The sequence below is a fragment of the Salvelinus sp. IW2-2015 genome, unplaced genomic scaffold (genome assembly GCF_002910315.2).
Source record: "Salvelinus sp. IW2-2015 unplaced genomic scaffold, ASM291031v2 Un_scaffold16283, whole genome shotgun sequence".
NCBI classification, from domain to species: Eukaryota; Metazoa; Chordata; class Actinopteri; order Salmoniformes; family Salmonidae; genus Salvelinus; species Salvelinus sp. IW2-2015.
The window spans coordinates 1-26,185 of NW_019957521.1; the positions used below are offsets into that span (position 1 = coordinate 1).

At 44.1% G+C, this 26,185-nt stretch overlaps 1 protein-coding gene across 1 annotated transcript in view; it reads right to left on the reverse strand.

The window, feature by feature from the left end:
* Nucleotides 1–1,689: 1,689 nt before the first annotated feature.
* Nucleotides 1,690–26,185, reverse strand: part of LOC112080352 (adhesion G protein-coupled receptor A2-like) — a 93,866-nt gene continuing 69,370 nt past the window's right edge. Inside the window, exons 4-10 of the mRNA XM_024146082.2 lie at nt 25,844–25,915; nt 25,591–25,662; nt 25,290–25,453; nt 14,985–15,198; nt 3,924–4,088; nt 2,518–2,737; nt 1,690–2,217 (exon numbers count right to left, since the gene is read on the reverse strand). Coding sequence (XP_024001850.1) covers nt 1,891–2,217; nt 2,518–2,737; nt 3,924–4,088; nt 14,985–15,198; nt 25,290–25,453; nt 25,591–25,662; nt 25,844–25,915 — 1,234 coding nt within the window. The 3' untranslated portion in view covers nt 1,690–1,890. The remainder of the gene's footprint in view (nt 2,218–2,517; nt 2,738–3,923; nt 4,089–14,984; nt 15,199–25,289; nt 25,454–25,590; nt 25,663–25,843; nt 25,916–26,185) is intronic.

Sequence of the window (26,185 nt, forward strand, 5' to 3'; positions counted from 1 at the left end):
GTGGCCTCCATCATTATTAAATGGAAGAAGTTTGGAACCAACAAGACTCTTCTTAGAGCTGGCCGCCAGGCAAACTGAGAAATTGGGGGAGAAGGACCTTGGTCAGGGAGGTGACTCTGACAAAGCTCCAGAGTTCCTCTGTGGAGATGGGAGAATCTTCCAGAAGGACAACTATCTCTGCAGTTATCCACCAATCAGGCCTTTATGGTAGAGTGGCCAGACATACGCCACTCCTCAGTAAAAGGCACATGACAGCCCGCTTGGAATTTGCCAAAAGGCACCTAAAGGACTCTCAGACCATGAGAATCAAGATTCTCTGGTCTGATGAAACCAAGATTGAACTCTTTGGCCTGAATGCCACGCGTCATGTCTGGAAGAAACCTGGCACCATCCCTACGGTGAAGTATAGTGGCAGCATAATGCTGTGGGGATGTTTTCCAGCGGCAGGGACTGGGAGACCAGTCAGGATCGAGGAAAAGATGAACAGAGCAAAGTACAGAGAGATCCTTGATGAAAACTTGCTCCAGAGAGCTCAGGGCCTCAGACTGGGGCGAAGGTTCACCTTCCAAAAGGACAACAACCCTAAGCAACACAACGCAGGTGTGGCTTCGGGACAAGTCTCTGAATGTCCTTGAGTGGCCCAGTCAGAGCCCAGACTTGAACCCGAACGAACATCTCTGGTGAGACCTGAAAATAGCTGTGCAGTGACGTTCCCCATCCAACCTGACAGAGCTTGAGAGGATCTGCAGAGAAGAATAGGAGAAACTCCTCAAATACAGGTGTACCAAGCTTGTAGCGTCATACCAAAGAAGACTCGAGGCTGTAATCGCTGCCAAAGGTGCTTCAACAAAGTACAGAGTAAAGGGTCTGAATATTTATGTAAATGTGATATTTCAGGGGTTTTTCTATATACATTTCCAAAAATGTCTAAAAACCTGATTTTGCTTTGTCATTATGGGGTATTATATGTAAATTGATGATACATTTTAGAATAAGTCTGTAGCGTAACAAAATGTGGAAAAAGTTAAGGGGTGTGAATACTTTCTGAATGCACTGTAAATTGCATGGACTCACTCTGTGTGCAATAATAGTGTTTAATATGATTTTTGATTGACTACGTCATCTCTGTACCATCATGTTATGGGTATGCTTGTGAGGACTGGGGAGTTTTTCAGTATAAAAAATAAACGGTATGGAGCTAAGCACCGACAAACTCTTAGAGGACAACCTGTTACTATCTGCTTTCCACCAGACACTGGGAGATAAATTCACCTTTCAGCAGGACAATACCCTAAAACACAAGGCCAAATATACACTGGAGTTGCTTACCAAGATGACCGTGAATGTTCCTGAGTGGACGAGTTACAGTTTTGACTTAAAATCTATGTGAAAATCTATGGCAAGACCTGAAAATGGTTGTCTAGCAATGATCAACAACCAATTTGACAGAGCTTGTTGAATTATGAAAAGAATAATGAACAAATGTTGCACAATCCAGGTGTGGAAAAATGTTAGAAACGTACCCAGAACGACAGCTGTAATCACTGCCAAAGATGCATCTACAAAGTATTGACTCAGGGTGTGAATACTTATGTAAATGAGATATTTCTGTATTTCATTAGTCGTCCACAATTTTACATAATTGTAAGGCACTGTATAGTTTCCCTTCAAATGGCATGATACCAAGTAGACGCACTGATGACATCTCAGCGAAATTAGCACCCAAAGTCTAGCATTTATGGGGCTGGAGTAGACTAGCCAGCTACCGGAGCAAAAAGAGACAGCCATTCATATGTGCCTTTCATTGGACTATAAACCGCTCGTCCAAAGTAAACAGCTTGGGTTCTTTATTGTATCATTCCTTCAACTTAGAGTGTGTGATCAAACACATTATAACTTTATTATAATTATAGTGGACTGCAGGATGGATGCTGAGGCTAAGTGCTGTGTATGTTTGTTTTGTGTGTGATTGTGCGCGAGCGTGCATAGGTGTGTGTGCGTACATGAGTGCGTGCGTGCAACCTTCTGTGTGTGTGAACAGCAGATAAGTGCTGCTATCATACGTACGTCTCTGCGCTGGTCCACTAGGCGAGTCAGCCTCTCCACCAGGTGTGTGACAAAGATGACATCCATCACATCGCTGAAGTCCCCTGCCCTGCTGGTGAAGGCTACCAGCTGCTGGGCTAACGGCTGGGCATTACTGGTGTTGATGGTCATCTGGAAACAGAACAGTGGTTGGGTTAGTAGAGGCTAGATCACTTGGATATAGATGCATTTCATATGTGCATATGGGCATAAATTTAGCAAGATATTACCTTAAATAAAATAAAAAATGCTAAGCGCGGACAATATAATTGAAGATTCTTCAGTTTTCGACCCCCTTGTCTCGCGTTGTTTCTGCTAGTGAGAAAGCCGGAAATCGATGTTTGAGATAATAGTGCGGATGTAAGGTGAGAGTTCCGTGCCTGACTCTCCTGGGTTAAAAGGTGAGATTTGTGGAGTGAATTGCTGTCCTACCTGGGTGAGCTCGTGCAGTACACGGGTCACCTCGCTGGCATACGGGCACTGGGTATAGTCGTCCTCTGCCCACTGGCCTGCCCGGTCACAGCGTCGCCAGGCCTTCTTCTCCCTCTGAGTGGGGTGGTGTGAAGAGGCACCAGAAGGGTGGGGGGCAGAGCCAAATGTGGATGGAGCACAGGGCAGGAAGGCCAACAACCCTGCCAGGGTCTTTGGCCACCTGTCACAAGAGATGGTATCAATATCCTTGTCACCATGATCCACCATAAGCCTTGATTTCCCGATGACATCATATGTGACACTTTGCTTTGTTATTACTACATTATCATATACTGTTGATCTGCTGTTGATCTGCATAACAAGTAAACAATAATAATGGCACTTCATTTTACATTTTAATCTTACTCCAGTCTATACCCTGAAAATACTCCAAAAAAAAACCAAGCTTATTTCATTTCAACAATGTAAATTTGGCCAGTTTTCATGAAGCGAAAACAAAAAGAGTAAATGGAGGAGAGACTGGGGAGAAATCMGTTGTGTTCGTGAGGAATCTGTCTGGCTTTCTCCCCTTCATCACGGCACCGGCTACTTAGTAATGTACGGCACTAATCTCCCCCCAACAAAAAAGGGTCTCATTTTCCAGCCCATTGCGTCACTAATGGGCAGAAACGAAGCCTCTCTGCTCGCTGCACTGGAAGTGGGCTGTAAAGTACAAGAGAAATGCACAACAATGGAGCATACTGTACACGAAAAACAAGACAGGAGGGAGAGAAAAAGTCAACTTCATTCCAGATGGACACGTAGGGAGACGGAGGGAGAGGTGGAAAGCAGACCTGGGTTCAAATACCATTTGCAATCTTTTCAAATACTTTTATCTGTGCTTGACTGAGCTTGCCTGATGCAATAGCACCAATTGAATAGTCCCAACATAGTAAAACCCCTCCCGTATGGCACTCCAGGAAGACTGAAGCAAATGCTCAACGTTTTTGAACCCAGGTCTCATGGAGAGCCAGTCAGAGACTAATTGGACTGTTTTACAGGCATCTATAAAGCTCGGTACATATGTATTTGCCTTTTGTTGATTGATATGAAACACAGAGCTTTCCTAATTTGTGGGGATAATTGCTAGCTAAACAGTGCTTGCATTCCAAGGAAATGTTTTTCATTTGTCTGTTTACTTTCTTTGTTATCTAATATTCTACAGTAGTTTCCTATTTGAGCAGAGCTGAGTTTAGTGAGTCATTGGGCTTTCACATTTCATTTTCTCATAACACTCTGTCTTCTTGAATGCTCACATAAMGTCAGGCATGTTTTTAGCCACCTTGTTCACTGTAGCTGACCTTTGACATTGACATTTAGCCTTGACCCGAAGAGGTCCTTGTGTCTGGTCTGGTCAAAGCACTTACCTGAAGTCTCCCTTGTTGCTGCTGACCCTGTCTGCTGAGCAGTAGGGCGCTGACGTCTCCAACACAACGATCTCCATCTGTCTGGACCTGTTGCCACGGGAACTGGTCACCTGGCACTCCCAGTTGCCAGACAGGCTGTGGTCGATGTTGGAGAGGATGACTTCACTGGAGGTGAGAAGAAGAAAGATTTGTTTGTTTGTTTGTTTTTTGGGTGTTGTGTGTTGTGTGTGATGTGTAGTCTGTGTGTGTGTGTGTGTGTGTGTGTGTGTGTGTGTGTGTGTGTGTGTGTGTGTGTCTTTCTGCTAACTGCACAAGAACTACTCAGTTCAAGACACAACTGTGAAACTTAGAATAGTGATGTTATGATGACTTATAGCTGTGGTCGTGACATGCCATTGGTGATTGATACTTAAATGGAGCATATCTCCTTTGTAAGGAGGATATCTAATTGAATCGGACATCCATGGTTATATAAAGGACACATACATGACAATGACAACAGACAGATTATATAAATTATTGGATTTATGCTATTTTTTAAATACATCAATTGAGAGAATGCACCTTGTGATACATGTGKAAATAAACCAAACAAACTGCTAGGCAAGAACCACTATCTCCATGGAAATATTTCTCAGCGTAAAGCCAACTGTATTTTTTATTAGTAATGCATAATAATTGCCATAAAATCTACATTTCCATGTGGCACCTCAGAGCATTGACTGCTTTGCTCCACAGTTTTGTTAAGCAGCGTTCAGTGTTGCTGAATAATAGCAGCCGCGGTTTCCCCAAAAAACATGACTTGTCAAATTCGACTTAGGATCAACACTATGCCATGGGTGTGTGACAGTTGACATTCAAATTATAAATGACAGGCAAGAGAAGGCACTCAAATCTTCCACAGRAAAAAATTATTAGTTGTTGAGTGCCGGAGAATAATCCTTGACAGTGCTTCTGAACAGAGGATATGCAAGAAATATTTATTCAGCGACATAAACTATAGTTCCCTGTGGCTTTTTCCACCAATACTCTCAAATGGATTTTTTTTTTTACTTAGCTCTTGCTGTTATGTTTCCTGGAATTGATTCAGTAGCATCGATCTGAATCCCATAGACATGATGACACTAATATTTGAAATACCCTTTTCACATCGTGCTGATCCGAACCCAATTGTGCTGGCTTGGACATCTTTTTATACAGTCCTTTTCAGCACGTTTCCAGCCACTATGGTGGATGGATGTGGATGGAGTGTACCCCGGCCAGGTTAGTACAGTTTGGCTTGGTTTGGCTTAGGGCTTTGGTGGTAATGAAATTGTCAGCCGGTGATTGTCAAGCAAATAACTTCCGATCAAGAAAATTGACAATTAATAAACAAACACATTTAGCATCTCCTGGCCTCTACAAGCCACTGATGCAGACCTTTGGAACATCTACATTTTAAAAAGTCTAATAAATACCTTTAATATAGCCTACACAATCACAATACATTTTTTAGACAGGTCTAAAGAAACATGATATTTAGAAAATGTAGTCTATTTCAGAAGAACAGAATAGCATACTCTTGAGTTGTCCTTATGCTCGGCCCTGATCTGGCTATGCCATATGGCTGTGGGCTACACTAGTTCATTTAGCAGACAAGATTTGCACACAATTCCATGGCATTATTTTATTTTATAGTATGAAGAATACAACTGAACATAGCTGGATAAAATAGAAAATATATTTTCTCCAAACGATTTCTGAGGGAGTGCGCACATGCGGCTATTCTGTGTTGAGCGGTTAACAAAGAAACAGGTCCTCCTATATGCTTCATTTAGAGTTATTTATGCAACTTTAGTTGTGATACTAACATTGGGTTATAAGTTTAGATTTTTTTATACATTCTAAGGCTGCATGATGCAACTAATGATGATTTGAAAAAAGTCGCTTGAAATTGCATGAGCTCTGCTTTGTTTCTTGCTCAGGCTGCACACACTTCCTCAGTCTCTCATTCACAATTTTGACAAGCACTTGATAATACCTCGAATTTCCCAGCGGCATCCCCCTTGTGTGGCCATAATGCCCCCTAAAAAAATCCATGCCTTTTGCGGCCAGTGGCCGTTGGACCCCTGGCCTTAATATAATAATTATAATTCCCTTCTCCCGGCTGCATGCCCTGAAGCTCCTCTCACTCACATGGCGCATTCAGATATCTCAATTCTTATTAGCTGATGCACGTCACAGGATCGGGTCCTTCACACAGGCATCTCAGCTCCGAAGAAGGCTACAAGTGAAGACAGACACATCGGGGATGCAACTGTGCACGTCCTTCTTATCGAATTCCGAGGCGCATATGTTAGAAGAACTGTCCACATTTACTTTCCTTCAGCCAATAAGATGAGTAGGCCTAACAAACAGCAAAAGCACTAGCCTATGTCAATATACTCTCCCCCATAGTACAAAAGTTGACCTATTCCATTGGTCAACTTGTCCTTCTGTGCGAGAAATAAATATTCCAAACATAGTCTGGGACAGTTGTGGGATGCGATAGATCCCAAATTAATACAACCACTCGCATCAATTCATTTTTTTAAACCAATGAGGCTGATGCAACAGATCAGAACGTTTAGCTTAAATGTTGATAAACTATTACGCTATTTCTTCATATTATAAGCGCAGCAATGCGCAAACAGCAGTAGGCTATAAGCGTGAATGTTCCAAAATGCTATCAATTAGCTGGAAAACACCATTCTCAAAAGTGACCACAAATGCGATTTATACATGTGTTGCTTTATTGTAAAGGAAACTCACCTATGTATGCCAGTTAGGCTCTACACCAGTTTTAKTGCGGATTAATGTGCTTCATTTTAAGAAGTTATTTGTTATTTAGTTGTGATACAAACCTATGGGCTAGGCTACATGCAGTGTGTGACTATGATTCGAAAAAGTCGCCAAAAAAGGCCTGTACTGTTTCTTGCCTTACTGCACACAAGCTGGGCATCATTCACAAGTGATAATATATCATTCACAAGTGATAGGCTAATATTGTCACACATCAGACTATTCTTGATTTAATTTTGCCTTTACATATACTAAATAATTTATGTGTGAAATTAATTTGGATTTAGAATGGACCAGTAACATGCACCTGTCTCGGAACAGGGGCAGTGGGAAAAAATGCCTGTCATCTATGCACTTAAATAGCGAATGGAGGACACTTTTCCTGTGGTTCATTTTCATGCCAGCCAGGTAGGATATACTCCTGTTGTAAAGAAAAGCAATGTGCTTAATATTAGGAAAGTAAAATGGAGGGGGAGTCGAGAGCTGTGAGAGAGAGGCCAAACTCCTGGATGTTTCGCAGGTCTGTTGGCTAAAAGCTTTGAACACTGATCATTATTTCATTGGCTGGAGCAGAAAGAAGAACCTGAGTGGCATTTGGGATTTGAGTTAACTTGCTCTGAGACACAGTTTGCCACAATGTTGTTATTTTCTGGTTGACAAGATGTCAAATAACCAAATTACAACCAATAGGTCTCTATTACAACCAGGAAAAAGGCGTCTTTTTCATGACCAAGAGCGCATTTGTTGCTATCTGGTCAGATAACCAGATAAAGAGGTCTTCTTCATCCTGAAACCTACTGGTGCCCCGGGATACTTCTCCTCCCTTTCCCGCTCAGGAAAACATCCTTATACTAATCAAGATAGATGTAGCTACATGTAGCTAGATTAATTATTCTTTCCTCTTCCCTTGCTTAGCTCACTTGGCTATGCCCAGTAATAAACCACTCTACCACACTACATCAGAGTGACTGATAAAGTGAGCACTCTGTGTGAGTCCAGTCCAGTGATGTTGAGTAACCCTGTGATAGCATGGGCAACCCAGTGCTGCTGCTGCTACTGCCACTGCCTCGGTCATCTCCACCACCACAGGCAGAAATAGAACACAGCTCTCTCTCCCTAAAACAGCAGTGCTCCTTCTAAGGGACACAACCACAAAGTAGTGCATCAATTCTCCAGTCAGGTCCTAAATAGAAACCCTCTGAGCTTAATCCAATATCCGCTTGTCTGATGTCTCCATGCAAGCAGCTTGCTTGTCTTTAATTTCTAGGAAAGAGAAAACTGAGGAGAAGGAAGCATTGAAACATATTATGATGATGATAACGACATGATGATGATGTTGATTACTTAAAGACTTGATGATGGCAATAATGACCAGTCAATAATGAAATAAAGTGACGTGTCTGTCTGTCTGAGTGTGTGTTCATGTGCAAGTCTATGTGTGAGAGACTGAGACATGAATAGTGTGCAGAGACTTCCGGCGCCGACAGAGATGGCCACCTCGCTTCGCGTTCCTAGGAAACTATGCAATATTTTGTTTTTTTACGTGTTATTTCTTACATTGGTACCCCAGGTAATCTTAGGTTTCATTACATACAGTCGGGAGGAACTACTGAATATAAGAGCAACGTCAACTCACCAWCATTACGACCAGGAATATGACTCTCCCGAAGCGGATCCTGTGTTTTGCCTTCCACCCAGAACAATGGATCGGATCCCAGCCGGCGACCCTAAACAACGACGCCGTAAAAGGGGCAAACGAAGCGGTCTTCTGGTCAGGCTCCGGAGACGGGCACATCGCGCTKCACTCCCMAGCATYCTACTCGCCAATGTCCAGTCTCTTGACAACAAGGTTGATGAAATCCGAGCAAGGGTAGCATTCCAGAGAGACATCAGAGACTGTAARGTTCTTTMCTTCACGGAAYCATGGCTCACTCGAGAGACGRTAACGSAGTCGGTGCAGCCAGCTGGTTKCTTCACYCATCGCGCCGACAGAAACAAGCATCTTTCTGGTAAGAAGAGGGGCGGGGGGGTATGCCTTATGATTAACGAGACGTGGTGTGATCATAACAACATACAGGAACTCAAGTCCTTCTGTTCACCTGATTTAGAATTCCTCGCAATCAAATGTCGACCGCATTATCTACCAAGGGAATTCTCTTCGATTATAATCACAGCCGTATATATTCCCCCCCAAGCAGACACATCGATGGCCCTGAACGAACTTTATCTGACTCTATGTAAACTGGAAACCACACATCCTGAGGCTGCATTCATTGTAGCTGTGGATTTTAACAAGGCTAATGTTGGTTTCCAGTTCAATACAGTGCCACTGACAGGGCCCGCTACCAAAATCTGCGGGCTCTCCTTCACTGCAGCCGAGGTGAGTAAAACATTTAAACGTGTTAACCCTCGCAAGGCTGCAGGCCCAGACGGCATTCCCAGCCGGGTCCTCAGAGCATGCGCAGACCAGCTGGCTGGTGTGTTTACGGACATATTCAATCAATCCTTATCCCAGTCTGCTGTTCCCACATGCTTCAAGAGGGCCACCATTGTTCCTGTTCCCAAGAAAGCTAAGGTAACTGAGCTAAACGACTACCGCCCCGTAGCACTCACTTCTGTCATCATGAAGTGCTTTGAGAGACTAGTCAAGGACCATATCACCTCCACCCTACCTGACACCCTAGACCCACACCCTAGACCCACTCCAACACCCTAGACCCACTCCAAGCCTCTCCATGTTTGTGATGGCTGTTTAACAGTTTGGTGACCTTGAGATAGAAGCTGTTTTTCAGTCTCTCGGTCCCAGCTTTGATGCACCTGTACTGACCTCGCCTTCTGGATGATAGCGGGATGAATAGGCAGTGGCTCGGGTGGTTGTTGTCCTTGATGATCTTTTTGGCCTTCCTGTGACATCGGCTCCTGTAGGTGTCCTGGAGGGCAGGTAGTTTGCCCACGGTGATGTGTTGTGTAGACCACACTACCCTCTGGAGAGCCTTGCGGTTGAGGGCGGTGAGGTTGCCGTACCAGGCAGTGATACAGCCTGACAGGATGCTCTCGATTGTGCATCTGTAAAAGTTTGTGAGGGTTTTAGGTGACAACCCAAATTTCTTCAGTCTCCTGAGGTTGAAGAGGCGCTATTGCGACACTTGAAGAAACCCGGTGGCTGTACCGACTCTGACAACATATCCCGAGTGAGCCAAGTTTCTGTGAAACAGGGAATGTTACAATCTCTGATGTCTTTCTGGAAGGCAACTCGTGCCCTAATTTCATCCACCTTGCTGTCTAGAGACTGGACATTGGCGACTAATATGCTCGGAAGCGGTGGGTGGTGTGCTCGCCTTCTTAGTCTGACCAGGAGGCCTCTCCTGCGGCGACAACGTTGATTTGGGTCAGCCTCTGGGATTCGATCCAATGTCCAGGGTGGAGGTCCGAACAAAAGATCTGCTTCGGGAAAGTCGTATTCCTGGTCGTAATCTTGGTAAGTTGACGTTGCTCTTATATCCAATAGTTATTCTCAGCTGTATGTAATAACACTTAAGATTTTCGGGGCTAACAATGTAAGAAATATACATTAAAAAAAGTAATTACTGCATAGTTTCCTAAGGACTTGAAGCGAGGCGACCATCTCTGTTGGCGCCATCTTGCCAGATCACAAACTCTCCCAGATATCTGCTACACAGAGCTTAATTCAGACCCAGATAAACAGATTGTGTATAGAGGGTTTGACCAGCTACAGCAGTCAGCTTATGGGTGGTTTAGTGGTTTGATAGAAAACATTTTAGGAAGGTCGTCCTCAAAGGCTCACAACTGAATAATAACTATGAGAGGGAGCTTGGAGCTGMGAGCGCAGCCCTGCAGCACTGAGCGGGACAGGGGCACAACACAAAGTAATGACCTAAATCCACACTAACACTGCGCTATTGTGGAGCTGTCTGCACCCAACGCTTCCCAAAGGCCTCATTAGGAATTCTTACGCTCTTGCGCTGATATTTAACAATTTGTTTACATAATGCCTGCTTACAAGACAGTAAACTTCAAAAGCGTCCCCTCCCCAATAACAAACCGAAATTCCAACTCAGGCATTTTACAAGAGGCTCTATGCCACAGAGTTGGTTTCCTACTTTCTCTTTCTCTAAGTAAGTGCGTGGGTGCTTCCGATCATACATTCAGTTGAACAGCTACTGTATTCTTGCAAACAAATAAACATACTGAAGAAAACATAATCAAGAAAAAAAATTATATGGGGACCATAAGTTAGCGAACACACACACGAACACACACACAAACACACACACACACACACACCACTGCAGGCCTCTGAAGGACTCTTGCGCAGTGATGATAAGACTTTAATAGGGAAGGCTAAATCTGGGTATGAATGGTCGGACTTAAAGCATTAGCGTGTGATTTGGGAATAAATAAAAGATCCCTCCTCCATAAAAAGAGAAGGAGCTTCTTCCAAAGACATTTGTTCTCCCCCTCTCTTAAACCACTCCAACCAGTGTTGTGACCCCATTTAGCTTTACTTCATCCACTACAGATCATAGCCATGTGTAAATAGGGCAAAAGAATCCTACTATAAATGACATGACCGTGGGCTACAGGGCCCAATTAAGAACACTATTCATCCAAGAACCTTGTGATTGAAAATTGAGTTTAAAGGGAGCTGTTTGTATTTCTTTGCATTGTGTACATCGAAAAAACACCTTGTAACAGCGTAACGCTACCAAAGCTTCTATGTGCAAAAATTGTAAGGCTCTCACTTTGCCACTATCTACCCTATGTATCATCTCTGTAATGCCATCAACTAACCTACCGTCCCTCTGGCAATCAGAATTACTACTCCCTCTGACCTGCTCTACGTTCTCTCATGTGCTGGTTTAGAACACAGTGGCAGGACAATTCCAAGAGCCAATCAGCTTGAGGAGAGGTGTGAAGGAAAATCAAGGGATGAGGAGAAAGAGAAAGTTAGAAATAGAAATGGGAGAAACAGAAAATATATTTTTTTAAATGCCTGGAGAGCGAAAGGTGTGAGGGAGAAAAGAAAAGGAGAGAGAGCAGAGAGAGCAGAGAGAGCAGAGAGAGAGCAGAGCGCAGAGCAGAGCGCAGAGCAGAGCAGAGCGCAGAGCAGAGAGCAGAGCAGAGCAGAGCGCAGAGCAGAGCAGAGAGCAGAGCAGAGAGCGAGAGAGAGAGAAACCCATCAGAGAAAACGAGGTAGAGCTTTTCCTCTCAGTTCAGTGGCATATTAGGGTGATTAAAAATGGAGGGGATTAAGAAAGATACCTCCGAAGCGGCAGCTAGCTGCAGGCTTTCAAGTGCTTGATTAATGGGGCATGATTCACATGCTGGTCCCATGTCCTCCGCTAGCATCAGTTACTGGGAGTTTAGCCTGGCAACATTACGCAGTCTGCAGCAGCCTGGGCCAGCCACACACACACACACACACACACCCAGCACCGGCATTAGTATTCAGGGACCATTATTTGGGGTCAAAATTCTGAATGAAATGGAAGATCTTATCATCCTGTGCCTGTGAGCGTCACCCCAAATGTCCTCAGAGACAGCAAGACTACGTAACATATGCTGAATGTTTACACTGGCACATTCTGTAACATGGCACCCTCTGAGGAATGGGCAACATTGGTTTGTGACCACACTCAACTGAGGTGAGAGAAAAGCTATGAAAACATTTTGGGAACACCTTAATAGGGGTCATAAAATCCAAATTCAATATGACTTCAGCGTGTCTGATCAAAGAACACATCGGGGGGTTTAAGCTACATCTTAATCCTGTGTTTTTAGACTTTTCCTCTCCAATGGGCCATCATACAAGGCTAGAGGTACTGACTCACACACACACACACACACACCGCTAAGAGAACGTTATTTCAAAGTGAACTCCATCAACAGAGAGAGCATAACGATTGAAAATACAGCCTCATGTCATTAAACTGGCATTGACTCAGGCCTAGTTGCTGGCATGGTGGGCAGGTCAGAGCATTACTAATCCCTGATGCTTTATTTAATGAGAGCACCAGGGCCAGAAAGTCCACCCCCCCCTCTAATTCCCTACTTGTCTGTCGACACACTTGTTGATGATATAGGAGCTCAGACTGAGCTGAGAGCTGTGTTTTTGTTGGATGGGACGTTTTATACACTCAACAGTCTGCAGGAAACCAAGGCAGTTCCTCTGCCTTTTTTCTCTCTGCTGGGAAAGCTTGACTGTGCCTGTGGCTGCCAAGAGCAACATGACCGTATAGGTTCCACTTCGAGGGAGAAAATTGCATAATTTGTGTATACAAGGGAAAGCGGCGGCTAATTGCGAGTCCTAATCAGAATGAGAGTGAGGCTAAATCCATCACATTCCGCACAGGGACGCAGTAGTGGAAAAGGAGAGTTGGAAGTGTTTGTGTGTGTGTGTGTCTACGCGTGCATGCGTGCGTGTGTGCATGTGCGCATATTGCTAAAGTGTTTTCCTGAGGTGCATGTGTTGCAGTAAGGAGTCAGAGGGCTCGACTCACACTGATGAACGTCACACATCACCCCTGAGCCACTTAATGGAGTTAGATTGCGTAAGGACGTCCCATTAGAACAGAACACCACCTAACAATGGACACTGGGTTGACTATCAGGCTGATCCACTCCGCTCCGTATGCTGTAGAGTACACAGGCATGTGTTAATCACTCTTCAGCCCATTCACACATACAAGTGATTCATTCACCAGAGCAGCTTGATGGGCTTTTGTGTGTACACACAATTCGCAACTTAACACTACAGCTGCTAGTTACCATTAGCTACGAATGATCCACAGCCATTAGGCAGTTCGGAATGAGTGGCCAGGTGTGAATTACAGACCTCATTGGAGAGGCAATGCTAAGTCATTCCATTTTGGCAGTCCGCAACAGAACAATCTGTCAATACAAACTAAATGCAGGGAGGAAGGGTAGCACTGAATGCAGTTAGCCTATTGAGATATTTAAGTGGACACGCAACATATCTTTTTACTCATCCTCATACTAAGAGACAATCAACTCAGCCACAAAGCTATAGTGAATACAACATAATAGTACACTTCAACATCAGGTGGGAATGTTGGTCAAATCAGGAGCAGTGGGAGCGACGGTATTCCGGGACGGTATCCTTCCCAGAACTGGGAAAGGAGCTGGCATTCCGGGTGCTATGTAAACCGTGACAATGAGCGTTCCGGCCCTGTTGACACAGGGAAAAGATATTTCTGTCAACACTCCATCAATATTTATGTTAGAGCCCCCGGCTCAGAGCATAGCAGCAGTTAAACTAATCAACGGCAATGTGCTCCTCCATATGAGCCTGCTTGCCGCCAAGCCAAGCAGACCTGGATTCAAATACTATTTGAAAATTGTTCCAATACTTTGAGGGTTCGCTTTAGCATGTCCAGAGGGCCAGATGGGTGGGATTTACCGGTTTGAGATGATTTGATTGGTCCAATAAGCCAGGCAAACTCAATTGAGCACATATAAAGTGTTTTAAATGATTTCAAATAGTTTTTGAATCCAGGTCTTCCGCCCTAGCTAACAGAAACAGTAGCCTGAAGAGGAAACAAAGAGAGGAAGAGGATGTGTGGCGACGGGCCCCAAAAATGTGAGAAAAGCAGCGCTGCTGACCACATTATCACTATAATTATGCTTCCGCATCTGTTCCTGTCAGTGTGTGATCACCGAATGCTCCGACAACGTTCCCGGAGCGCTCTGAAAACCTCCTGCGGAGCACAGATTGGCTCTCAGAAGTGGTGGCACACTGCCAACCCAATTCTGCCCCTGTCCTTTCAGATCCCTATCAAGGGTGGACGATAACATGAGGTAAATCACGGCTACAATAAGGGAGAGAAAGGGGATGGTGTGTGAGTGTTTGTGTTGTGTATGTTTGCATACAGATGTGTGTGGTTGTGTGTCAGGGCATGTGAGCATGATAAGTGAGACGCAGTGATGTGGGTGAGTGTGTGTGTGTGTGTGTGCACAACTGTCCCACATGAGCATATACACGTGCATGCGTGTGCGAGTTACTGGCAACCTGCAAGAACTGTTACGCATGAGTGCATGCGTGTGTGTGTGTGTGTGTGTGTGTGTGTGTGTGTGTGTGTGTGTGTGTGTGTGTGTGTGTGTGTGTGTGTGTGTGTGTGTGTGGTGTGTGTGTGTGTGTGTGTGTGTGTGTGTGTGAGCGAGCGTGATTAGCTCTCCCCTCACGTCCCCGATACCCCCTACCTGGTTAGCAGGCAGCAGTCGTGGACCAGGGTTTCCTCCACATAGACACCCCTGCCCTCGTTGCTGTGGATGGCGTGGCCATTGTGGCGCCAGCGCAGCTTGACCGAGGGATCCAGGTAGGACACGGTGCACTGCAGAGGTAGCCGGTCCCCACGGAACACCACCTGTCTCTGGGACGGGATCAGCTGGAACAAGGGCAGCTCCAGAGGCCCATCTGAAGAGGAAAGGCAGATTACCAGGGAGAGGAGAAGGGGAGAACTCGTTCATCCAGAGGGAAGGAGAGATTGGCGAGGGATGGGAAAGGGATTGATGATTCCCCATGGCTGAAGTCATGTCAGTTGCAAAGTATTGACAATGTTAACACACAAAAATACACATACAATATCCACAAATACACATACACACACAAACATCAGCAATCAGGAGAAAGCAATGTGCTTGTAGGAATGAATGAAAGCTGTGGGGAACATAGAGGATTTACAGCCAAGCAAATCATTTAATACCAGATGAATTCTGATTTTTGTGGTTGTTGGCTATATAAAAAGGCTAGTAAAAGGGTTTAGCAGCTTTCGTCAGTTTCAATCTTAGAAACCGCTAGCGCTGTACCTGGAGCTGTTTGCGTCGGCCACCCGTCTACATACTGATCTGAGATTATCGTAGTAAACTGGCTCGCTGTGGTACCTTGGGAATTCCGAACACAGGGAACATGTTTGATTGGGCACATAAAAACATTTCCTTGGACATGCTCCAAGAAGCCGGCTAAGCGGCCTTCAGTTCCATTCAGATCAATGGGGAGACCTAGCAGTGCTTACAGTGTGACGGGCCATTCAGTACATGGGTCATAAAGCGCTCCCATTTATGGATGCTGATACATTCAGTTCAAACTCCAACGTCTCTAGCTATATTACATCTCTATTCTAAATGCTATATAATGGATCTGACAGAGAGATAGTGAGATAGCGAAGGCACGGCGCCATTCCATCTCTAGTGTCTGCAGGTTTTAGTTTTTTCCTTTCAATTAAGACCTAGACAACCATGTGAGGGGAGTTATTTACTGATTAGTGACCTTAATTCATCAATCAAGTACAAGGGAGGAGCGAAAACCCGCAGACACTCGTGTTAAACGCATTCCATGGAGGAACACGTTCTCTAATACTATACATAAATAGAAATAATGCATACTATTAACATAAATAAGACATACGTGCTTCTGTACTAAAGTACGCAATTAACATGCTCATCTACTGGGCTAACACCACATCTCTTGATATTAACATGCTCATCTACTGGGCTAACACCACATCTCTTGATATTAACATGCTNACATCTCTTGATATTAACATGCTCATCTACTGGGCTAACACCACATCTCTTGATATTGCAATTTTCCTGTGTTTTAAAGAGTGTCATTTCATTTGTTGATTATTTACAGAGCCATGTATTGGTAGTTGGACATGAAGCAGTGCAGAACTGGAGCTACTGCATAACCTGTAGCTGACTGTAGCTGGCTAAGTGGTACCACATAAAAACAGCATGGGGCAATGGACTGTTGATCTGCTGTTATGCTGATACTGTTGAATCACACTCAGAGCCAAAGGATCAGAGCGGCAAAACGCCTGTGCCTATCAGGCACTGCCAGGGTGAGACTGTGTGTTGTGTGTGTGTGTGTGTGTGTGTGTGTGTGTGTGTGTGTGTGTGTGTGTGTGTGTGTGTGTGTGTGTGCTTTCCCGATGTGTACAGTATGTGTGTGTTGATGAAGTAGTAGTTGTGCTGACCCACAGTGTGTAATGGCACAAGGTAAAGCCAGGTGTAATGCCCGTCGTGGTGATGGTGTGTGTGTGTGTGTGTGTGTGTGTGTGTGTGTGTGTGTGTGTGTGTGATGGCACAAGGATCCCTAGATGCCAGGGCTAAGCTCTGCGGGTGTCATTGGGCTGCAGTTAACACATTAACCACATAAACTAATGTAATCCAATAGTGGCAGCTCTGATATTGCTAAAATGTGGAATATAAGTAGTCAATTGTCTGCCCTGCATACAGAAATAAACAACATTAGGATCTCTTAAAACATTTAGGAAATATAGACCTATAAACACACAGATACAATAGGCATAAATATAAACTATGAATATTTATGATGAATGTAAACTTCACATTTTGGTAGCTGTTCAATAGACAACTTTCCAAGTCAATTTTGCTCTCACTCAGTGCTGTATATTTAACCTTTATTTAACTAGGCCATGCCATGCCTCTGTTGTGTTTGAATAGCCGAAGCCAACTACTTTCTCAATGTGTGTGTCACATCTTCTCCTGCTTCTCCCCTCCTCTTTATCAAACGTTTCACCTGCTTCCCGACTCACAGATCCATTATTACAGTGTGTTCATGTTGTAATCTCATTCACACACATACAGCATATCAACAATGGGCAAGTCCACAAAATATATTAAGGCTTTCACAACACAACCACACAGTAGCGTACAGGAAAGCAACCGTAATACAACAGTCAGCTACTCTAGTAGTGTACAGCCCTTATTTCCCCAATATAACTAAGTGTGCAAGGTTAATTCAAAGTCTTTGAGGTGACCAGGACATACGTGTGTCCTTACAGGGTGAGGAGACAAGGTAGCCAGTGGTGGTTGTAGTTTTGGGGCCCTGACCTGCTTGCACAGCTAACAGCACTTTGTGACATCGGCTGATGTAAAAGGGGCTTTATAAATACATTTGATTGATTGATTGATTGATTGGTCATTCTGGGCAAGGGCTAGTATCCTTGCTGTGTGACTGGCGGAGTGATCAGTTTCCATTTGTACAGTTCGCTATAGGCAGTCAGCAGATGCAGCTTGCACACCAAAGAGACCCCTTGACTAACTGGAATGTTATCCCAGCCTGAATGATGATGGGGATACTCCAGTAGTGGAATGGTTGGTTGTATGGTTGTGAAGGAAAGTCTGTGAAAGGGCTGTCACAAAGAGACTTGCCTTTAGATCTTTCCAACGCCCAATTGTACTGTGGGTCAAGTTGTTTTAATGTTGAATGTGGCAACATATTTCTTTATATTTCTTTGGATGTCAGGTAGAATGATAATTTGGCCAATATTAACCAAGGTGGCATTCGCACGCACTACGCTCTTAATAGTTACTACTATCGTCCTGGAAGTTCTAAACTTTGCGAGGCATGTCACTTCACCAATCTCTTTGCAAAGTTCACCACACGTCTTTTTTTTCTTCACCACAACTAGATGGATACATAAAGAATTACTGTTGTAATAAATACTGTATCACTGAATGACAAATACTGGAATAAAGTAGGCTAATGCAATTGAAGGCATCAAATTGGTGTTACTGAAACTCCCAAAGTCATCCAATTGTTAAAATKCAATTGATTGAAGCAATAGCCTAGCAATAGCCTACCCGTGTGTGGTCAACTATTTCAGCACCATTTTTCACTGCTTTGAGGCAAGTGTGGGGTCTTGCTAAATCTATCAATCTCCCGAATAGTGCAGAGGTCTAAGGCACTGCATCACAGTGCTAGAGGCTTTCATACAGACCTGGGTTCAATCCCGAGCTGTATCACAACCGGCCGCGATCGGGAGTCCCATAGGGCGGCGCACAATTGGCCCAGCGTCGTCCGGGTTAGGGGAGGGCTTGGCCGGGAGGGCCAATTACTTGGTTCATCTCACTCTAACAACTCCTTGTGGGCGGCCGGGCGCCTGCAGGCTGACCTCGTCGTCAGGTGAACYGTGTTTRCTCCGACACATTGGTGCGGCTGACTTCCAGGTTAAGCGGATGTTAAGAAGCGCGATTTCGCATGTCATGTTTCGGAGGATGCATGACTCGACCTTCACCTCCCGAGCTGTTGGGGAGTTGCAARGATGAGACAAGATCAAAATTGGGGAAAAAATCTAATAAAAATCTATCAATTTCAATTTTTCTTTTCACTGAATCTCAGTTTGCATATTGGTTAGGCTACAATTAGGCTGTGGAAATGTTAGCTAAGTTGAGGTGAGTGCTGCTCATGATCATCTTGTCTGGTTGGCACATTTATTAGCCTGATCAGAACATTTTGCCAGCATGTTATGTAGCTTAACAAGTGGATTATTTTGCTCTTCACTGGCAGTCGCTTAGTTGCCTAGGCCTACTCCCGACCAAAAGCCTGAGACTTGTCTTAATCAATGTGATTTTGTTTCACTGAATCTCCATCTGTATATTTCGTTTATTCTCTGGCTGGGCAAATAAGTGGAGGTGGTATAGCTCATCTATTTGTTTGCTCATCTATCACTGATCAGAAACGTTCAGAATGTAGGCCTATTATTTTGCTTGATCACGTATAGGCAACTCCAAAAGCTGGCGGAGGTTGCGAAACATGAACACACAAGACTCGAATGCTTTTGGAAAACATAGATTGCTATCATTTTCAATCGGTATCATGATGAAGACACTCTCAACGTAAGACCCCCTCTATTCTTTTTCAAATTCATTTTATTAGTCTTATAATGTTTATTAGAACCAACCTAAACAAATTAATAATGGATTTATTTTTAAATGGTGTATATTCTCAATGGATTTATTAAAATAAACTCCCTGCCACATCAGCATACCACTACTACCATTCGCCCCCGGCATGCCGGCATGCACACGGGAGGTATAAAAGTCAACCTGCAGGTTGTAGAAATGGGCCTGTTTGTAATGGGGTCATGTAGACATTGCACAATTTTTTTCATAGGCAAAATACCATACATCCTATGTGAAAGTAGTATTAAGAACATGGGAACATCCCAATGTGCATCACAAATGCAGTGGCCCAGCAGGTCATGTTGGATTCAGGCAGACGTTTTGGACTAGCAATACAAAAACTCACTTCTAAATGATACGGAGGTGAATTAATTAAGAGCCCAATCCTGGCAGGGAATTTATACCACAGTGGGGGCTAGTTGTAGAGCTAGGGAGAGGGTGTCAGGGTTGGATTCTCTTTCTTTTTGCTGGAGCCTCACATTTGTCTCAATGATCGTCAAAGAGGCTTAAGACTAATTTAAAACATGTACATATACAAGTGATTAAACCACCATTTAAATGGTATTGTGGCAGCCTTATTGGATTTGATGCCATATTGGATTAGGAGTTAAATCCAAGAGTAGGGGCTAAATACATACAAATCCACAGAGGAAGCTTTGATTGGAAAAAATGACAGCTTTCAGTGTCTTAGCCCACCAATAGACACCGAAAAGAGAGAAAACATTGGACTTGGAAAGTTGTCTATTGAACAGCTACCAAAAAGTGAAGTTTACATTCATCATGGCCCGGGTATCCTGGAAGTATATTGACCTCATCCCGTCAGTAGAGGATGCCTGGCTGCTCTTTAAAAGTGCTTTCCTCACCGTCTCAAATAAGCATGCCCCATTCAAAAAACGTAGAACTAAGAACAGATATAGCCCTTGGTTCACCCCAGACTTGACTGCCCTTGACCAGCACAAAAACATCCTGTGGCGTTCTGCATTAGCATCGAATAGCACCCGCGATATGCAACTTTTCAGGGAAGTCAGGAACCAATACACTCAGTCAGTTAGGAAAGCTAAGGCTAGCTTTTTCAAACAGAAATTTGCATCCTTTAGCACTAATTCCAAATCGTTTTGGGACACTGTAAAGTCCATGGAGAATAAGAGCATCTCCTCCCAGCTGCCCACTACACTGAGGATAGGAAACAATGTTTCCACCGATAAATCTACGATAATCGATCATTTCAATAAGCATTTTTCTACGGCTGGCCATGCTTCCACCTAGCTACCCCTACCCCGGCCAACATCTCAGCATCCCCTTCAGCAACTTGCCCAAGCCCCCACCGCTTCTCCTTCACCCAAATCAAGACAGTTGATGTTCTGAAAGAGKTGCAAAATCTGGATCCCTACAAATCAGCTGGGCCAGACAATCTGGACCCTCTCTTTCTAAAATTATCCGCCAAAATTGTTGCAACCCCTATTACTAGCTTATTCAACCTCTCTTTCGTATCGTCTGAGATCCCCAAAGATTGGAAAGCTGCCGTGGTCATCCCCCTCTCCAAAGGGGGTGACACTCTAGACCCAAACTGTTATAGACCTATATCCATCCTGCCCTGCCTTTCTAAGATCTTCGAAAGCCAAGTTAACAAACAGATCACTGACCATTTCGAATCCCACTGTACCTTCTCCGCTATGCAATCTGGTTTCCGAGCTGGTCATGGGTGCACCTCAGCCATGCCCAAGGTCCTAAACGATATCATAACTGCCATCGATAAAAGACAGTACTGTGTAGCCGTCTTCATCGACCTGGCCAAGGCTTTCGACTCTGTCAATCACCGCATTCTTATCGGCAGACTCAATAGCCTTGGCTTCTCAAATGACTGCCTCGCCTGGTTCACCAACTACTTCCAGACAGAGTTCAGTGTGTCAAATTGGAGGGCCTGTTGTCCGGACCTCTGGCAGTCTCTATGGGGTTGCCACAGGGTTCAATTCTCGGGCCGACTCTTTTCTCTGTACATATGACGTCGCTCTTGCTGCTGGTGATTCTCTGATCCACCTCTATGCAGATGACACCATTCTGTATACATCTGGCCCTTCTTTGGACACTATGCTAACAAACCTCCAAACGAGCTTCAATGCCATATAACACTCCTTCCGAGGCCTCCAACTCTTTTTAAATGGAAGTAAAACTAAGTGCATGCTCTTCAACTGATTGCTGCCCACATCCTCCCGCCCGACTAGCATCACTACTCTGGACGGTTCTGACTTGGAATATGTGGACAACTAAATGCCTAGGTGTCTGGTTAGACTGTAAACTCTCCTTCCAGACTCACATTAAGCATCTCCAATCCAAAATTAAATCTAGAATCGGCTTCCTATTTTGCAACAAAGCCTCCTTCACTCATGCTGCCAAACATAACCTTGTAAAACGGACTATCCTACCGATCATTGACTTTGGCGATGTCATTTACAAAATGGCCTCCAACACCATACTCAGCAAACTGGATGTAGTCTATCACAGTGCCATCCGTTTTGTCACCAAAGCCCCATATACCACCTACCACTGTGACCTGTATGCTCTTGTTGGCTGGCCCTCACTACATATTTGTCGCCAAARCCACTGGCTCCAGGTCATCTATAAGTCTATGCTAGGTAAAGCCCCGCCTTACCTCAGCTCGCTGGTCACCATAGCAACACCCACCCGTAGCACGCGCTCCAGCAGGTATATTTCACTGGTCATCCCCAAAGCCAACACTTCCTTTGGCCGCTTTTCCTTCCAGTGTTTGTTCCAGTCTGCTACCAATGACTGGAACAAATTGCAAAAATCACTGAAGCTAGAGTCTTATATCTCCCTCTCTAACTTTAAGCATCAGCTGTCAAAGCAGCTTACTGATCACTGTACCTGTACACAACCAATCTGTAAATAGCACACCCAACTACTWTATCCCCATATTGTTATTTATCCTCTTGTTTTTTTGCACCCCAGTATCTCTACTTGCACATCATTATCTGCACATCTATCACTCCAGTGTTAATGCTACATTGTAATTATTTCGCCTCTATGGCCTATTTACTGCCTTACCTCCCTACTCTTCTACATTTGCACACACTGTACATAGATGTTTCTATTGTGTTATTGACTGTACGTTTGTTTATGTGTAACTCTGTGTTGTTGTTTTTGTCGCACTGCTTTTCTTTATCTTGGCCAGGTCACAGTTGTAAATGAGAACTTATTCTCAACTGGCGTACCTGGTTAAATAAAGGTGAAATAAAATAAATTAAAAATCATAAATATGAATAGTTGATATTTCCGCCCAATGTATCTGTGTGTTTACAGGTCTATATTTCTAAATTGCTTTAAGATATCGTAGTGCTATTTGTTTGTGTATGTAGGGCAGACAATTGACTACTAGTATTCAACATTTTAGCAATATCAGAGCTTGCAATATTGAGTTACATGAGCATATGTGCACCCCCTTCAGCCAGGCATTAATTCTGCACTGTTTGAGTTAAGGGGTTGTCGAAATATCTATCAATTTAACCACTTTTTCAGTAAAACAATTTCATACAACCATCTATTACATATCTATGAGACCTTTTATGGAAAAACATGGTTGTGCTTTGTTATACATCAGGTGGGGGTATCTCAAAAGCAAAAGCTTTTTTTGAGGATTGGCCGCTAGCCTAGAAGGATCCATTCAAATCACTACAGAACAACTCCATCTTAGCATGGTCCCAGATCTGTTTGTGCTGTCTGGGCAAACATGACAATGACCATAGGAGTTGGAAAACACAGCACAAACAAATCTGGGACCAGGCTCACTGACCCACAACAGCTAAGACAGTCTCTGAGTGAGCCACATCATTCAGGATGGGAAGCCATTAAATGAGAAACCCCTAATTAATAAAAACAAGTCCAACCCTGCTATTTCCTCAATAGGATTAGGCCCTTTCACACACACTGGTTACACTTCTCTTATTGTATCCAGATGTTGCTTGGATAATATTCTGTCTTTTTCAGAATATGGAGCTAATTCAACTTGAAAGCAAGTTCTACTGGTCTGACCACAGGGTCTAAAAGGCATATAATTCTCGTCATGTGCATAAGGCCTGTAGTGACCATTAGGACCCTGACACTGCCATGGCGTCATACACTAAATAATTACCCAGACACCAAAGGCCCTAGGTGTGTGTGAATCAACTCATCTCTTCTTACCGTAGGCTATGTATTCCAATTCATATGCGGCAGGTAGTCTAGTGGTTAAGAGTGTTGGGTCAGTAACCGAAAGGTCGCTGGTTTGAATCCCTGAGCCAACGAGGTAAAAAAAATTATGCTTATGTGACCTTGAGCAAGGCACTTAATCCCAATTGCTCCTGTAAGTCGCTCTGGATAAGAGCGTCGGCTAAATGACTAAAACGTCAAATTATATGCATTCTACAGAGGCCACTGATGAGCCTTGAGGGAAATTAATGAGGGCCCTTGCTCCTTACTTCAGTGGTGTGTGTGTGTGTGTGAGTGTGTGTGTGGTGTGTGTGTGTGTGTGTGTTGGTGTGTGTGGTGTGTGTGTGTGGTGTGTGTGTGTGTGTGTGTGTGTGTGTGTTTCATTTCTCAGTGGTTTAAATCCGCTGAACAGACATAGCCTTGACCCCCATCTGAGGAAGCACCTGATCCTGGCAGGAAACTTCTCCTCCCTCCGTTCCCCCTCGTTTGAGAATGACACTTGACCCGCACGCAATGTCAGACACCCCAAAGGAGGAGAAGCACTTTAAGATGTGTTCACCCTGACATCTGCTACTCATCACATCGCTTTGGAGAAGAAAAAAAAGGGACGACATGGCTGGAATAACAGGAAGATTGCACCTTGGATAGTTGTCTGGTATGAGTGAGAACTATTGTCTGGTACGAGTGAGAAGGCGAGCTTTGTCATTTGTCATCGTATCGACTGTCATTCTCAGTAATACCTTGACCTATATCACCAGGTGCTGAACAAACGCAGCTGATATGTGATGAAATGCTGATGGCCACAGTATAGTAGTGCTGCCTTCCATGACATAAAGTGAACCCATATGGAGATAATAAGCTGCAAATAACATTACAAGAAGAGGTTGTTAGAGCACTGTACAGTGTCCAATCAAAGATGGCTCTTGCCAAGCAAGTAAGTAAAGGGATTGTAGGAGGCTGTTGTAGAGGGAGTCCTGAACATTATCACGTTAATCCCATAATGGATGTGTTAGGGTGAAAGGAGAATTCTATACTCCAACCAGCCTAATTCCACTCCTGGCTCTATGTCATAGGACTGTGTGGAATTACCCTGTAATTGCTTGGATTGTTCCACATAATGAAAGACACACTCGGGATTATGTAGAATAACTTCAGAATGTCTAGTATTGTACATGGATACACCCCCCCACACACACACACACAAACACACAGCCATTTACATTTCTAGCAGTGACTCGTGTTATTTTCTCATCCCAGTGCAATATCCTCTAAGCGTGTGCAGGATATGGGGAATGTAGGAGCAGAGTTGCTTTCAGACATGAGATGTGATTCCCCKATGGCTCAGAGCACACAGCATATCACAAAGCAGAGATGGAAACACCAGAACACTCTAGCTAGCTTCCACACCAATCTCTTCCTCACAGGTGATTCACTCACCTCATACACACTCATACACTCATACACACTCATTTATTTTGGGGCACAATACAAATTCAAACATATACAGAAAAAAAGATATTGACATGCTTACTCTATGTAGGTGTTCTGTATACCTTATGTAAACACGGATAGTGATGGTGTGAGATAACTTACCACATCTGAGCTGTGTCTCCCTCAGGTTGCGGACCTCCAGGCCGTGGAGGTGTGTGGGGTACACACACAGGGTGTCGTTGCCCAGGCGCACACTGTTCGCCCTGGCCCACAGCAGCAGCCACTCCAGCTGACAGTCACAGAACAGAGACTCTGTAGAGAAGTGCCTGAGGGGATACGACAATGGTATTACAACCATCATCGAACTGTGTAGGTGTCATTTTGGTGCAGTGTGTGTGTGAGTGATTATATGATTGTGGGGTGTGTGTGTGTGTGTGTGTGTTGTTTCCTTTTGTTTTCTTACAGGACTTTGAGAGACAGGAGGTGTGTGAATAGTCCCACCGGCAATGAAGAGAAAATATTTCCAGATAGATTCCTGTGGGGAGAAAAGGGTAAATACACATCAAACTGGTTTACTTTGTACAAGTAAAACGCCACAGTATCTGCTAATGCATTACTTTGAAAGAGCCTTATCTAAGAGAAACAACATATTTCCTACACACGCATCTCAAATTGTGCGCACCGTACTGTATGTTTTCAATTTAGAGATTACTCACAATTTAGAAAGATTGCCAAGGTCTACAAACATTTCAGGAGAGAGGCAGCCAATCCGATTGTTGGAGAGATCCCTATAAGGACAAAAAGCAAACTTTAAATTGTGGCTTAGAGATAAGCCAAGCACATCTGACTTAAAGCATTAAGAGCACTGATCATAGAAGGAGAGCTGGCAGTGAGGGGATGTGTGTGTGAGAGAACACAGAACGAGCTTGGCTGTGACAACAAGTGTGTGTGTGTGTGTGTGTGGTGTGTGTGTTGTGTGTGTGTGTGTGTGTGGTGTGGTGCCTGTAAGATGTGCCGTCTCTTCTCATAATAATCTATTAACGAGAGCTTAAGCAGCT